At 46.2% G+C, this 12,694-nt stretch overlaps 1 protein-coding gene across 2 annotated transcripts in view; it reads left to right on the top strand.

Moving 5' to 3' along the window:
* The window catches only part of TGFB2 (transforming growth factor beta 2), a 72,367-nt gene that overhangs the window by 38,128 nt on the left and 21,545 nt on the right, over positions 1 to 12,694 (top strand). For both annotated transcript variants that reach the window (XM_066380186.1, XM_066380197.1), the window contains one exon: positions 7,550 to 7,713. In XM_066380186.1, the coding sequence (XP_066236283.1) occupies positions 7,550 to 7,713 (164 nt within the window). The remainder of the gene's footprint in view (positions 1 to 7,549; positions 7,714 to 12,694) is intronic.

The raw sequence follows: 12,694 nt of genomic DNA on the forward strand, positions 1-12,694 counted from the left end.
TTCGGGTGCACCTGCTCCTTGTCCCTGACACTCACCTACATGAGCCCTGTTCTGTCTCCCAGCAGCCACAGTGGGCCCGCCCTTTCCGCAACCCAGGATTTTACTGCTAAAACCCAATCGCCTACATCCTGAGCATGATGAGAAACATAAAGGTCTCGAAAGGAAATAGATGTCTCCCTATGGGGGGGGGGGGGTTACAAGGGCCCTGGAAACTTTGCAGCAGAAAGTAGACATCCCAAGTCCGTCACCGCTCCAGAACCCCCCCCATCACCTCCGCTACTATTTTATTTCGTTTGCCCTGTGTCAGAAGGGGGCCCACACGCTCCTTCTGACAGTCCCTAGAGTCTCAACTAGCAGTGAGAGGCAGGCCAAGTCCCACAAGCTGATGCTGACACAGTGATACTCCCAGTTGCCAAGGGCCCGTCAAGTCTGACACCAGCCCCCACGCGAGACTCCCCCTTTCAAACACAGACGCTGTAGGGCCAGTTACATTTAATAGGAGGGATGGCGCACGGAACATCGGAAACCACCGTGGATGCGCTGTTTATTTCTCGGTTGTTTTGTGTGAAATTGCTGTGACTCGAATGTCAGCCGTGCTTGGGATGTGGTAGGGAAATAAAATCCATCTCGGGTGTGCCAAGACAAATTTCAGGAAACCCCAAAACACAATTGTCTTGTTTTCTCGCTGGCTGTGCCTGCACGCAAGCGGAGGCCGGTTCATTGCCCTCCCACTGTTTGGTGGGTCGCTTGCCTTGCCACCCCTCTGGGGGACATCTAGTGAACCCCAAACGGCTTCCCTCAAAGCTGGAGATGTCAGGAGCGAGGGGCCACTGCCCTCATTAAGCATGTCAGAAGTCCACGTCAATTACGGTCGAGCTACAGGGAAAGTGTGACCATTTCTGGACAGGAAAGGGAGGCATTGGCTCTGTTTGCTGGAGGGACTCAGAGATGAGAGCCAGTGTATGCTGGGTAGAGGGGCTGTCAAAGGATCCTGGGAAATACTGGTTTCAGCAAAGAGCCTCCGATGGGGGAACTTCTGAACCAACCGAGCCCCCCAGAGCTCTTAACCAGGACCACTCTTTTTAGGAGCATCGGGTATAAATGGTGATGGAGGGAGACTTGACTCGGAGTGGGGACCACACAGTACAGTGTAGAGATGATGTCTTAGAGAATGGTACACCTGGAACCTATACAATTTTATTAACCAGTGTCATCCTCAATGAATCCAATTAAAAATACATAAAATAAAAAAAATAAAATGCATGACTAACTTTTAAAAAATATAATAAAGAAAATACGGAGCCTTACATTCAAGTTTCTTGAGCTTTCTTGGGAGGTCAAGCTGATCTCTAGTTGAGAAGGAGCCACGTTTTTTTGCCTTTTTTTTTTTTTTTTCTTGTGACCTTGCTCCAATGCAGGGTTGGTATTTCTACCTGAGGTGGTAATCATGCCTTCGATGGTGGGGAGGGTCTCCTCTATGCAGAAAGCAGGACATTATAGTGAAAAGATGCAATTTTGATTGAAAGGCCAGTCTCCCCTTGACCATAGCCAAAAGTTATTTTGTTCTCCTTGCTCTTAATTTCTTTACCTGTGAAAGGGGGATAAGAACTCTTTCTTAGCAGTGTGTAAGGCTATTAGAATGTGGGTAGACTTCCGAGGCAGCAGTGAGACCAGGCCGTTCAGTTTAGTGTGTGAACGGGAGATGGAGATATGTCATTCACCCCTTACTAGTGCATGACACTGATTAGCAACGGGAAGGGAAGCCTGGCCAAGTTCACTGTGGTTAGACCACAGTCTCGGACAGCCGTTATCAAACCTAAGTGCAAAACAGAGCCCCACGCCACTCACCCTGAAGGTCTGGGACGGAGCCAGGTGTTGTATGTATCCATATCAGTAAGCTCCCCAGATGAGTCCCATGTATGCAGTGAGGGATAGTCATCTGATGTACAATTTAGGGGAGAAAAACCGTTTTTTGGAGGCTCGTCCGTGGGGAGCATCAGCAAGAGAACAATGTGATCACAGAGCTATGAATGAGCAGGGTGGCCATATAGTTCTACCCACCCCCAGAGTCAAGACACCCCACTGTGTCTCTGGGGACAGGGCATCTCTCACAAGGATGTGAATTCTTGTCCTTGAAGGACGTGAGTGCTCCCAACATTGATGGGCAATGCATTTTTTTTTTCTTAAGTGAGAAGGAAGGAGGCAGAGTGACAGACTACAGCATACACCCCAACCGGGATCCACCTGAGAAGCCCCTATGGGGCGATGCTCTGCCCATCTGAGGCTGTTGCTTGGTTACTTGGCAACCAAGCTATTTTAGCCCGGGGCCAACTTGCTCCAACCAAGCCATGGCTATGGGAGGAGGGGGGGGGGGAGGGGGAGGGGTGGAGAATCATATGGTTGCTCCTCCCATGTGCCCTGACTGGGAATAGAACCTGGATGTCCATACACAAGGCTGATGCTCTACCAATGAGCCAACCAGCCAGTATTCAATGTTTTCCTTTTTTTTTCCTTTTTAACTTTTCTAAATTATTAGAAAAATTCTTTACATGTTAAGCTGAAATGTGACTCCCTGGCTCTACAGAAAGTCAGAACTTTACATGGGAAGTAACAGGAGTCTCCGGAAGGATTTCTTATCACTGTGTCTCCACTTCTTCCAGCTGGCTGTTACCAGTTCCTTTCTCTGAGGGGTCCCCCATTCAGCTCGGCATGGCAGTCACCTGAGGAGCTTAGAAAAGCTAGTCCAATGAAACAAACTGGCAGGGGCTGAGTCCCAGGCACGGGAATCTTAAAAGTCCTTCAGTTTGGTCAGACGTACAAATTATCAGCCATAAAAACAGTCACAGGGATGTAAAGTACAGCATAGGGAATACAGTCAGTGATATTGTAATAACTATGTTTGGTGTCAGGTGGGTACTAGCCTTATTAGGCGATCATTTAGTAAGGGGTGTAAATGTCTAATCATCACGCTGTGCACCTGATAATATAATACTGAATATCAACTTTAATTGAAAAATAAATTAAAAAATATATATATTTATATGTGAACCGTGTATATATATGTTTTACAAATAAAAAATTCTTCAGTTTGAAATGTGCAGTCAAGCTAGACCAAGAGTAGTCAACCTTTTTATACCTACCGCCCACTTTTGTATCTCTGTTAGTAGTAATATTTTCTAACCGACCACTGGTTCCACAGTGTTGGTAATTTATAAAGTAGGGAAGTAACTTTACTTTATAAAATTTATAAAGCACAGTTACAGCAAGTTAAAGCATATAATAATAATTACTTATCAAGTACTTTATGTTGGATTTTCGCTAAGTTTGGCAGAATAAATCTTTATAAAACAACATACTATAGTTAAATCTATCTTTTTATTTATACTTTGGCTGCTCTGCTACCGCCCACCATGAAAGCTGGAACACCCACTAGTGGGTGGTAGGGACCAGGTTGACTACCACTGAGCTAGACAATTAGTGTACATCATGGGGGACTTTTATTGTACTTTATAAGAGTCTCAAAGTTCTTGTGTTGCTGTAATTTCTTCTCTCCATCTGTTTTTTTTCCCTATTTGGAATACCTGGTGAAGTGTTTGGATGCTCCTTTGTCTTTTTTCTTTTTTAAGTTAATCATCCAAAAATATGTATTGATTTACTACTATGTTCTACATACTGTCCTAGAAGCTCTGGCTACTCCATTCACCGTCACAGACAAGATCCCTCTGTAGAGTCTAGATTCTAGCAGCAGGACACAGATGCTAACACAGAATAGACAAATTAAGCCGAATATAGGCTGTTAGATGATCAGTGCTTTCAAAGATAAAGAAGTGTATCATAGATGCTCTCTATCTTTCTTTCTTTGTGCATTTCTTTTCTTCTGTCCCTTGTTTCAGTGGTTCTCAATGGTGACATTCCAGAATCTTCTATGTGCAAGCCTTTTCCCAAGAAGGGAGAGCAGGGAGGAGCAGCGGCATCAGCCTGGTGGCCTGAGTTAATTCAGAATCAGCCAAATCGATTTGGCTGAACCTCCCAAAAAGTAGGTCAGAAATTGAGAGGAGGGGACCAGCAAGGATATGAGTATAGGCAAGTTGGCCAAGGTCGAGCACAAGTACCTGGCCACCCAGCAGTGGTCCAGAAACCGGGGTGGGTGGGAATGACAGAGGACTCTCTACCTCCCATCCTCTCTCAGTGAGTTCCTGGAGAAGGCGAATGAGAAGCTCCCCTCCTTTGAGGTGGCCTAGGTGGATCAGGGCTGCGTACGCCTTTAAATACCCACCTTGCCACTCTGCTGCCCTGTGCCCAGAAACGAGCCTGCTGCCGCCTGGCTGGGTGCAGAGGCGCCATTTTCTGTTCTCCCCACACCACGCACCCAAAGGCCTTTATGAGCTAAGGTCAGGGTCCCAGATGAGACCAGAGCAATGTGCTGTGATTCTTTTTTCCCCCCAAATCCAGAAACATTTGACAAACACTCAAGTTCCTCAGCCAGGCAGGTGGCTGGTGACCCCATAGCAGATGACAGCAGGGGACAGCTGAGACCAGCCCTTGGAACTGGTCATCGGATCTTGGGTCAGCTGGAGCAGGGGTGTGTGTGGAGGGTGGAGGAAGGCTGCTGTTTCCTCCTGGCCTGGTTGCTTCCCGGTGGTTACGAGACTGAAGCAGAGGCTGCCCAGCCGTCTTCTCGCCTCACGCATTAACTGCTTTTACTTATAGAACAAGATCCAAAGCCACGGGTTCTGTGTTATTGGGCAGTTGAGACAGGAGCAGCTGAAATGGCTCTCATAGCCCGAGGGGAGGAGGGCTGCTGGCCAGGGAAGGGTGAGCAGAACCGAACAGCCACACTTCACTGTCAAGCTACTCCTGTAAATATTTGCAAACGCCCTTTCAGAGCTCGAAAGACCAGACTGGGATCCTTGGACCATGTGCTTAGATGAAGGAGAAACAAAATTGACCTCGTTGGTCCTCAGCAGCCATAAAAAGAAAGCGTGTGTATTGGGCTGAAGAGCAGGAAGAGGGGGAAAATGGCTCAAAGTTTAATAAACACAAAAGAGAATAAAAATAAATCTCAAGAGCACTTGTTTACACACTTGATGGGAGGATGAGATGGTGCGGGCGGGTGTGAAAGAGGGGTGTTCATGGACCAGGCCTGCGAGGGTTGCGTCCAAAGACAAGGAGAAAATGAACCCGATGTTTACGCTTTCTAATGCCCAGAAGCTCACTGCATGAGCTTGGCTCTTCCAGGATGCTCTTTCAGAACGTGTTTGCATCTTCTGCTGTCTAACAGAGAAGTCTTGGGATGATGAGTGCCACCAGCAGGCCCCTGGAAGGGTCTGGCCACACTAGACAGAGTGTAAAGCCAGAGTGCATGGCCCCAGCCTTGCCTGGGCTTTTTGGCATCCATACTGTTTTCATTTGAGCTGATCAGGCTGGTGCCAACTTCTCCAATCTCCTGGAGTGGGTGTGGTCAGAGAATAGAGATCAATTTCTTCTTAGCAGCTAGCTCCCTTTTCAAATCACAATGCTGGAGGCTCCAAGAATGTCCCTGCTCCTATGAATGTTTGCCCGCCTGCAAGCTGTCTGCTGGCTATTGGACCATCACTGTGTCGGCAACAATACTTTCTCTTCTCCAAAACCTGGACGCTTTGGGGATTTTGTTTGTTTGTTTCTGAGACTTCGGGCTCACAAGCTCTGCAGGCTCAACGCACACAGCATTTTCCAAAGCAGTCATCAAGCGGAGTGTGGCGTGACGTCACCCCCCCACCCCGGGCTGCATCCTGAGAATCCAGGACCCCAGGGAAGGGACAGGACCAGGCTGTCCGGCTTTGAGGCTGAAGAAATACATTGCTCTTCAGATGAGGAAATCTTGGTGTGCTCACAGCATTTTTCTCAGTGTAGTAATCGTCAGGGCACGGGCTTCTCAAGAAATCACGAAAGGTATTCATTTCTATTTTAGGATCGGCAAGATGGCTCATTTATTGAGTAAAAATGTAGGTGGCCAACAACCAGATGTCGGGAGTGGTTCAGGGCTCCCACTGATGACCAACTACGCCAACAGTGGCTGTTGGCATGGAGCCCTGTCCTAGGTACATGGAGAAGAAATAAGATGCGGCAAATGCTATCTCTGCTGTCAGAGTCTTAAAATTGCATGGTGAGGGGGACAACAAAATAAATAATGCAGAAGTAATAAAAATGTTCGTCAAGAGCCATCAACAGCCGTGAACAATTCTGTTGTCATTCAGGAGAGGGGCGGAGAGGGTAGTATAGCCGCCAGAGTTGGTTAGGGCAGTGGACCCCAACCTTTTTTGGGCCACGGACCAGTTTAATGTCAGAAAATATTTTCACGGACCGGCCTTTAAGGTAGGACAGATAAATGTATCACGTGACCGAGACAAGCGTCAAGAGTGAGTCTTAGACGGATGTAACAGAGGGAATCTGGTCATTTTTTAAAAATAAAACATCATTCAGACTTACATATAAATAAAACGGAAGTAATGTAAGTTATTTATTCTTTCTCTGCAAACCAGTACCAAATGGCCCCCAGACCGGTACCGATCCGCGGCCCGGGGGTTGGGGATCACTGAATTAGAGTATTCCAGAATAATGAAAGAGAGTTTGCAGGAAGTTTTGGAAGAGGATGGTAGAAACATCTGTACCACGTGGCCTGCCTAGGGTAGATGCTCAGTAAACAGGTATTGTATAAGATGCTTTGCTTCTTTGTACATCCTCAGTCGCATCTTCAGAGCGCCGGCAGATGACTACAAAATAACCACAAAACTCTAGCCACCCATGAACTTAAAACTGTTGTGTGCTGTCTACGTCTGCATTTTATGTAACTCAGAACAAGGAAGGAATTTGGCTGATTCTTTCTCTTACTCATTAGTCAAGTTTCGCTCCCACCAACAGACACTATCCTGAATAAAGAATTTTAAGACTGGACATAGGGTATCATTTTTTTTTAAATTCAAATTTTCTCATCCTAACTTAACTAGAGGGTGTATTTGGTTGCGTGTGTGTGAAAAACCAAGCTATCAAAGCCAAAAAAGATGTAATATGTGAACCTGGAGTGAGTAGAACATTCAGGTGCCAAAATTTCAAGGAAAAAAAAAAGACATGGGCAAAGTGCGTGCCATTAGGAGCTATTTTCTTGGCACGCATGATTAAAGCACACGCAAGCCTGATGACAGCTCTCTGTGGCCTCAGCTGTCATGCGCGCTCCACCCCATGGTCATCCGGCATTTTCCACGACCATGTCAGCTTTCAAAGGAGAGGGTTAAGTGCATGCCCACAAATGGAGTTGGAAGTGGTTTTTTACTTTTCATTAATCTGCTGCTCCTGTAACTAGACGCACATGTTTATTTTATTTTATTTTATTTTTTTTCTGATTAAATTGTTAATGGTATGAAATTGGCCATTGAAAATGCAATTGTTCTGTAGATATTTTCTTTATGGTTTCTCAAGACCATCTCATGCCGTGTGTGTGTGTGTGTGTCTGTGTGTTGAGAGAGAACAATGGATTTTTATCAATTTCAATCATTGCCCTAACTCTTTACAGATGCTATCCCGGCCACTTACTACAGACCCTACTTCAGAATTGTCCGATTTGATGTCTCAGCGATGGAGAAGAATGCTTCCAATCTGGTGAAGGCGGAGTTTAGGGTCTTCCGTTTACAGAACCCCAAAGCCAGGGTTCCTGAACAACGGATCGAACTATATCAGGTAACCTTAGTTTGGGAAGTCTGAATGGACAATCAGCTTGAAGTCTCGGGGTCACCATCTTTTTATGCTCTTTGACATTCTCAGCTGATGTAAGCCACAGCCTATATACATTCACAATGGTGAGACCGGCCCTCATTGTTGTACCTCGAGCACTCAGGAGAGAAGAACTCTTAGAATGCAGTAGCGAGGCACAGCGCACACTCTGCAGTAGCAGGAATGGCTGGAGCACCCCCCCATGGGAAGGCCTGAGTCCAGGAGTCCACCCTATAATCTGGAAAGACAGATAATGGAGGCCTATTCCCACCCTAAGAAGAGAAGTCGGCTGGCCGTCCTCATCTTAGCCTATGGCCCGAGTCCCTCTCTCCTCTTCTTTTATCTTCTTTCCTAGGGTCTCCTCTCTCCCTCTTCTTCATCCTTTCTTCTTCCTCCCTTTTCGTTGACCTCATCCTGGCTGATTCTGGCTGTTCTCTCCCGCCCACTCCTGCTCACCGTGCACATGCGCACACAACCTCTGCCCACACCTGTCTTGTACTATTTCAGCCATCCCTGCCACCTCTCTCACCTGTTTAAGTGCAGTCACTGGGTAGTTGTATCCAAAGATGATGATGATGGTGATGATGATGATGATGATGATGATGATGAAGGGCCATGTGACCCAGATTTTAGAGATGTTCTTAAAAGCTTATGACCGAAGTGGATCCTGCAGTGTCATTTAGGAGCCGTGAGAAATACAGATTCTCAGGCCACCACCCCAGGCTCACTGAATCAGAACCTACATGTTTAACAAGACCTCCAGGTGACTCATATGCCCATGGAAGCACTGTTCTGGAAGCCCCAAGTGGGGCGGTTAGATGGATGGTTTGTTAGGATGCCTCAGGAAATGGAATCTAAGCAAGGGGAGTGTGTGTGTGTATGTGTGTGTGTGTGTGTGTGTGTGTGTAAGCTCATGTGGGTGCAGGCACTCCCCTGAGCACAAGAGCTCTGGGAGAGCATTTACAAGGACTGTCCAGGTCCCTTTCCTGAAGATTTTGATGCTGCCTGATGAGGAAAAGACTTGCTTATGGACAGATATAGGATCTGAAAAAGTTTTCCACATGATTCAAATGTAATCATTCTCCATTTGTCAATTGGAATCGCAGATTTAAGGCATATCCAAAGTCTTCTGGGTCATTTTGTCCCATAAAATAGACAGGTACTCTTTCTAGAGTTCGAGTACCAGGCTGGAAAGACCCATGATAGCATTTCTGTGAGCGCGCTCAGAGTCTATCTTGTCCAGGCCTGTGCCTGTTGGATCTGGCCCGCCTGGGAGAATTAGGACACCTGAACCCCTATGCGAGTCACATTTATCTGACGAGGGACTTGAGGTTCTCACTTCTCTTCCCTCTCTACGGACTGGCCGGTCAGAACTTTGAAGAAGGGTAGTAAAATCAAAGCTTACTGTCCTCCGGCTATCTCGGATTTGTATTATGGTAACAGATTCTAAATACTATTCTCATGTGTGACCATGGCGTGGCTTCAAATATATACCAATATTGGAGGTAATGTGAGAGGGATAAAGCCCTCTGACAGATGAAGGAAAAGAGGAGAGAAAAACAAAGATGACAGTGGAACTGTTTGCATATAGGAGTGGTCCTTATGTTTTTATAGATTTATGCCAAAGGCAGCCTTTATTGGAATATGCTCAGATAAAGCTTCAGTGCTCTGGGAATACCTTTGGACTTATAATATTCAGTATAGCTCTCAGCCCAATTGGGAATTTGAATACATCTCTCTTTGATGAAGTTATTCTTATATTTATATTTGAAATCATGAGTTATGAGAAGGAAAAAATAGAGAATTGATTATCACCAACACGAGCAAGGGCACCTGCCATCTTGTTGTGTGGGAAGCTCACAATTGTACAAGTGAAGAAATGAGGCCCCAGGAAATTAATAAGTCACATAGGGCCCCCGTGACCTCGTGGTCCTATGGGACCACCAAAGATACGCTGGTTAGATGTGCTGACCTCAGAGGACCCTGGAGCTCACAGATATTTCTAGCTTCCTGTTACCAACTCATGCCCTTTTCACACTTATAGCTCATTTCAAACTTTACTAGCTTTAGAATAATAAGATTTGTGTCTTTGTCACTTTTAATGATCTGTTCACTGATAAACAAACTACCCACAAGTTTTGTGGCCTCAAATAACAACCATTTTATTACATCCATGGTTTATTACCTCTCATAATGTCCTATCTCATAAACTTGGGAAGGGCTTGGCTACACTGTTCTGCTTCATGCGGCTTTGACTGGGGTCACTTAGTGCTGTTCACGTGGCAGTTGGGCAGGTCTGGAGGCTCCATGATGATTTTGCTCATGTGGTTGGAGGTTGAATGGGATGACTGAAAGGCGGGGCTCAACTAAGCTCCTCCTCCTCTACAGGGTGTCTCCCCTGGGTCTTCCTAGAATAGTCAGGCTCAGGGGGCCAGTGTCCAAGGAAGAAGCTACACCTCCTCTTACAAACGAGGTCCGTAACTAGTAGCGCATTCCTTTCACCTTATTTTAACGAGCTCTAGAGCAGTCCAGGTTCAGTGGGAAAGGAAATAGACTCCACCTCTCAGATAGCGTCTCAACAGTGTGGTCTTTTCAGGAATCAAGATATAGCCAGGGTATTCTGAGAGCAAAATCTGGACAATCCAGAGAAATACCTCAGAACTCATTCCTGCCAGAAAGGAAGTTCTGAGAATTTGGGAGCAACCTGCCATCTTGGTTGAGCTCCTTGGGTTGGCTGGCACCTAACTCCAAGGGGCTGAGCCATCTGCCTGAGTTAGGAGAGTCCTCTGAGCCCAACAGTATTTATGGCAGGGTTATCTGCATAAATCAGATTGAGATAGGAACGGGTTTAGCCAAATAATAGGCACAGTATTTTCTTCTACTTTTGTTAGGATCACCTTCATTGTGTTTCAGTGTGGGGGCTCCCATCCTGGGGTTTGGTGACTCCATCATCTGGTCACCCTTTGTAAGGAAGCGTGGTGTCATGTTCAATGGCACGGACATTGTAATCTACATTTTCTTACTAATTCCTGATTCACTTGGTATTTATCATGAGGGTAAAATGAAGCAATATGTCACTGCCAGATGGAGAGTGGACACTCAACATACATGAATTCCCTTCCTTGGATGTTGACTTCTAAGCCTTTTACTCCAAGATAAAGAGCCCTCGATGGAATTCCTTGCCAAAGAAAGTTGCCAGGTTATTTTTAAGAGGAACTTATTTGCTTCAGATCACTAATATAGTCATGCAAAAATAACTCGCCAGGAGGCCAGGGGGTGCCCTGAGTTCATACATCATAAAGCAGCAGGAGAAGCATGTCATTTCTGGTACAGGGCTGATGTGAGGCCACATGTGCTGGGGCCACGGAGGTTGGCAGAATGCAGTCTATGGATGGGTCTCTGTTAATCAGTATGTGGATGTCCTGAGATTCAATAAATCCAGCTGATTTCAAAGGTACCTTTGATTTCTTGACTGTGGCCTTAGGAGACACGCCCTGTTCATTTTTATAGAGACACAGAGAGCCAGCTTCTGTCAAAGTCACCTTTGCTTTGGCAAGGGGATCCCCTCTCTACTAAAATACTCTACACAGAACTGAGATGACGCAGAGTAAAATAAAATCTGTTCCCCTGCTTCCTCTGATCTCTTTCTTTCCTACTTTGATTTCGAGGCCTGTTCCAGTTAGCATTTAGTCAGTCACCAGCTTGTCAACCGGAATGAAGTCTCATTTCCAGAGACCAGTTGCCAAGATCTCCAAAGCAGTGGCCAGATCCTAAGCCTGTTTACTTTTGGCTTCAGGTGGTATCGTAAATGTTCAGTGATGTCTAAGATGTGAGGATGAAAAGGTGATCTGGTGATTATGAAGGAAAAGAAGTTACAGAGATTTTAGTGGGAGAAGTGAATCACCAGCCACTTTAATGAATACTTTACATATATAGATAAAATATCTGCAAAGATTTTAAATTACGCATGCCCCCAGTTGGCTCAGCGGTAGAGCGTTGGCCTAGCATGTGGAGGACCCGGGTTCGATTCCCGGCCAGGGCACATAGGAGAAGCGCCCATTTGCTTCTCCACCCCTCCGCGGCGCTTTCCTCTCTGTCTCTCTCTTCCCCTCCCGCAGCCAAGGCTCCATTGGAGCAAAGATGGCCCGAGCGCTGGGCATGGCTCTGTGGCCTCTGCCTCAGGCGCTAGAGTGGCTCTGGTCGCAATATGGCGACGCCCAGGATGGGCAGAGCATCGCCCCCTGGTGGGCAGAGCACCGCCCCTGGTGGGCGTGCCGGGTGGATCCCGGTCGGGCGCATGCGGGAGTCTGTCTGACTGTCTCTCCCTGTTTCCAGCTTCAGAAAAATGAAAAAAAAAAAAAAAAAAAAAAAATTACGCATGCCCCTAAGGCGTTAGAGTGAAAATTCAAGGTTGGCGGTGTGGGCCTGCTTTTTAAGGGATCCTGTTGCTGCAAAGGAGGGTTGGGGATACTAACATTTTGGGGAGTATGGCACTAATGGGGTTAATGAAAGTAGCCCCCTTTTCCAAACCCCAAACATATGAGTGTCCATATCTCACACACATGCACACACACACAATTCAGCTTTCATTTCTCATATTGCCCAAGGGCACATAAAATGAAAAGAGGTCAGCCAAAAAAACTGACTGTCTGTTCAATTATACTTTGCAAGAAGTGCTACTGGAAAAAAAAAGTGAGAGTGTGCTTTTGCACAGAATTTTACAGCATACAGTCTCCTTAGTGCCAATCTGAACCCTGGCGCCACGTTGGAGACACATGCAGTACAGTAACCCACTGAAAAAAAGAAAAGAAGTTGTGAGGTATAATAAACACTTTGTTTGCACAAGGCTATTAATATCTTGGGGTTTTTCTCAGCCTGATCGAATGACATGTTTGCTTCCTAAGGAAATCGGGTTGCTATCATTTGCGTTAGGTCTGACGTTACCCTG

The sequence above is a fragment of the Saccopteryx leptura genome, chromosome 1, assembly GCF_036850995.1.
Source record: "Saccopteryx leptura isolate mSacLep1 chromosome 1, mSacLep1_pri_phased_curated, whole genome shotgun sequence".
In the NCBI taxonomy this organism is placed as follows: domain Eukaryota; kingdom Metazoa; phylum Chordata; class Mammalia; order Chiroptera; family Emballonuridae; genus Saccopteryx; species Saccopteryx leptura.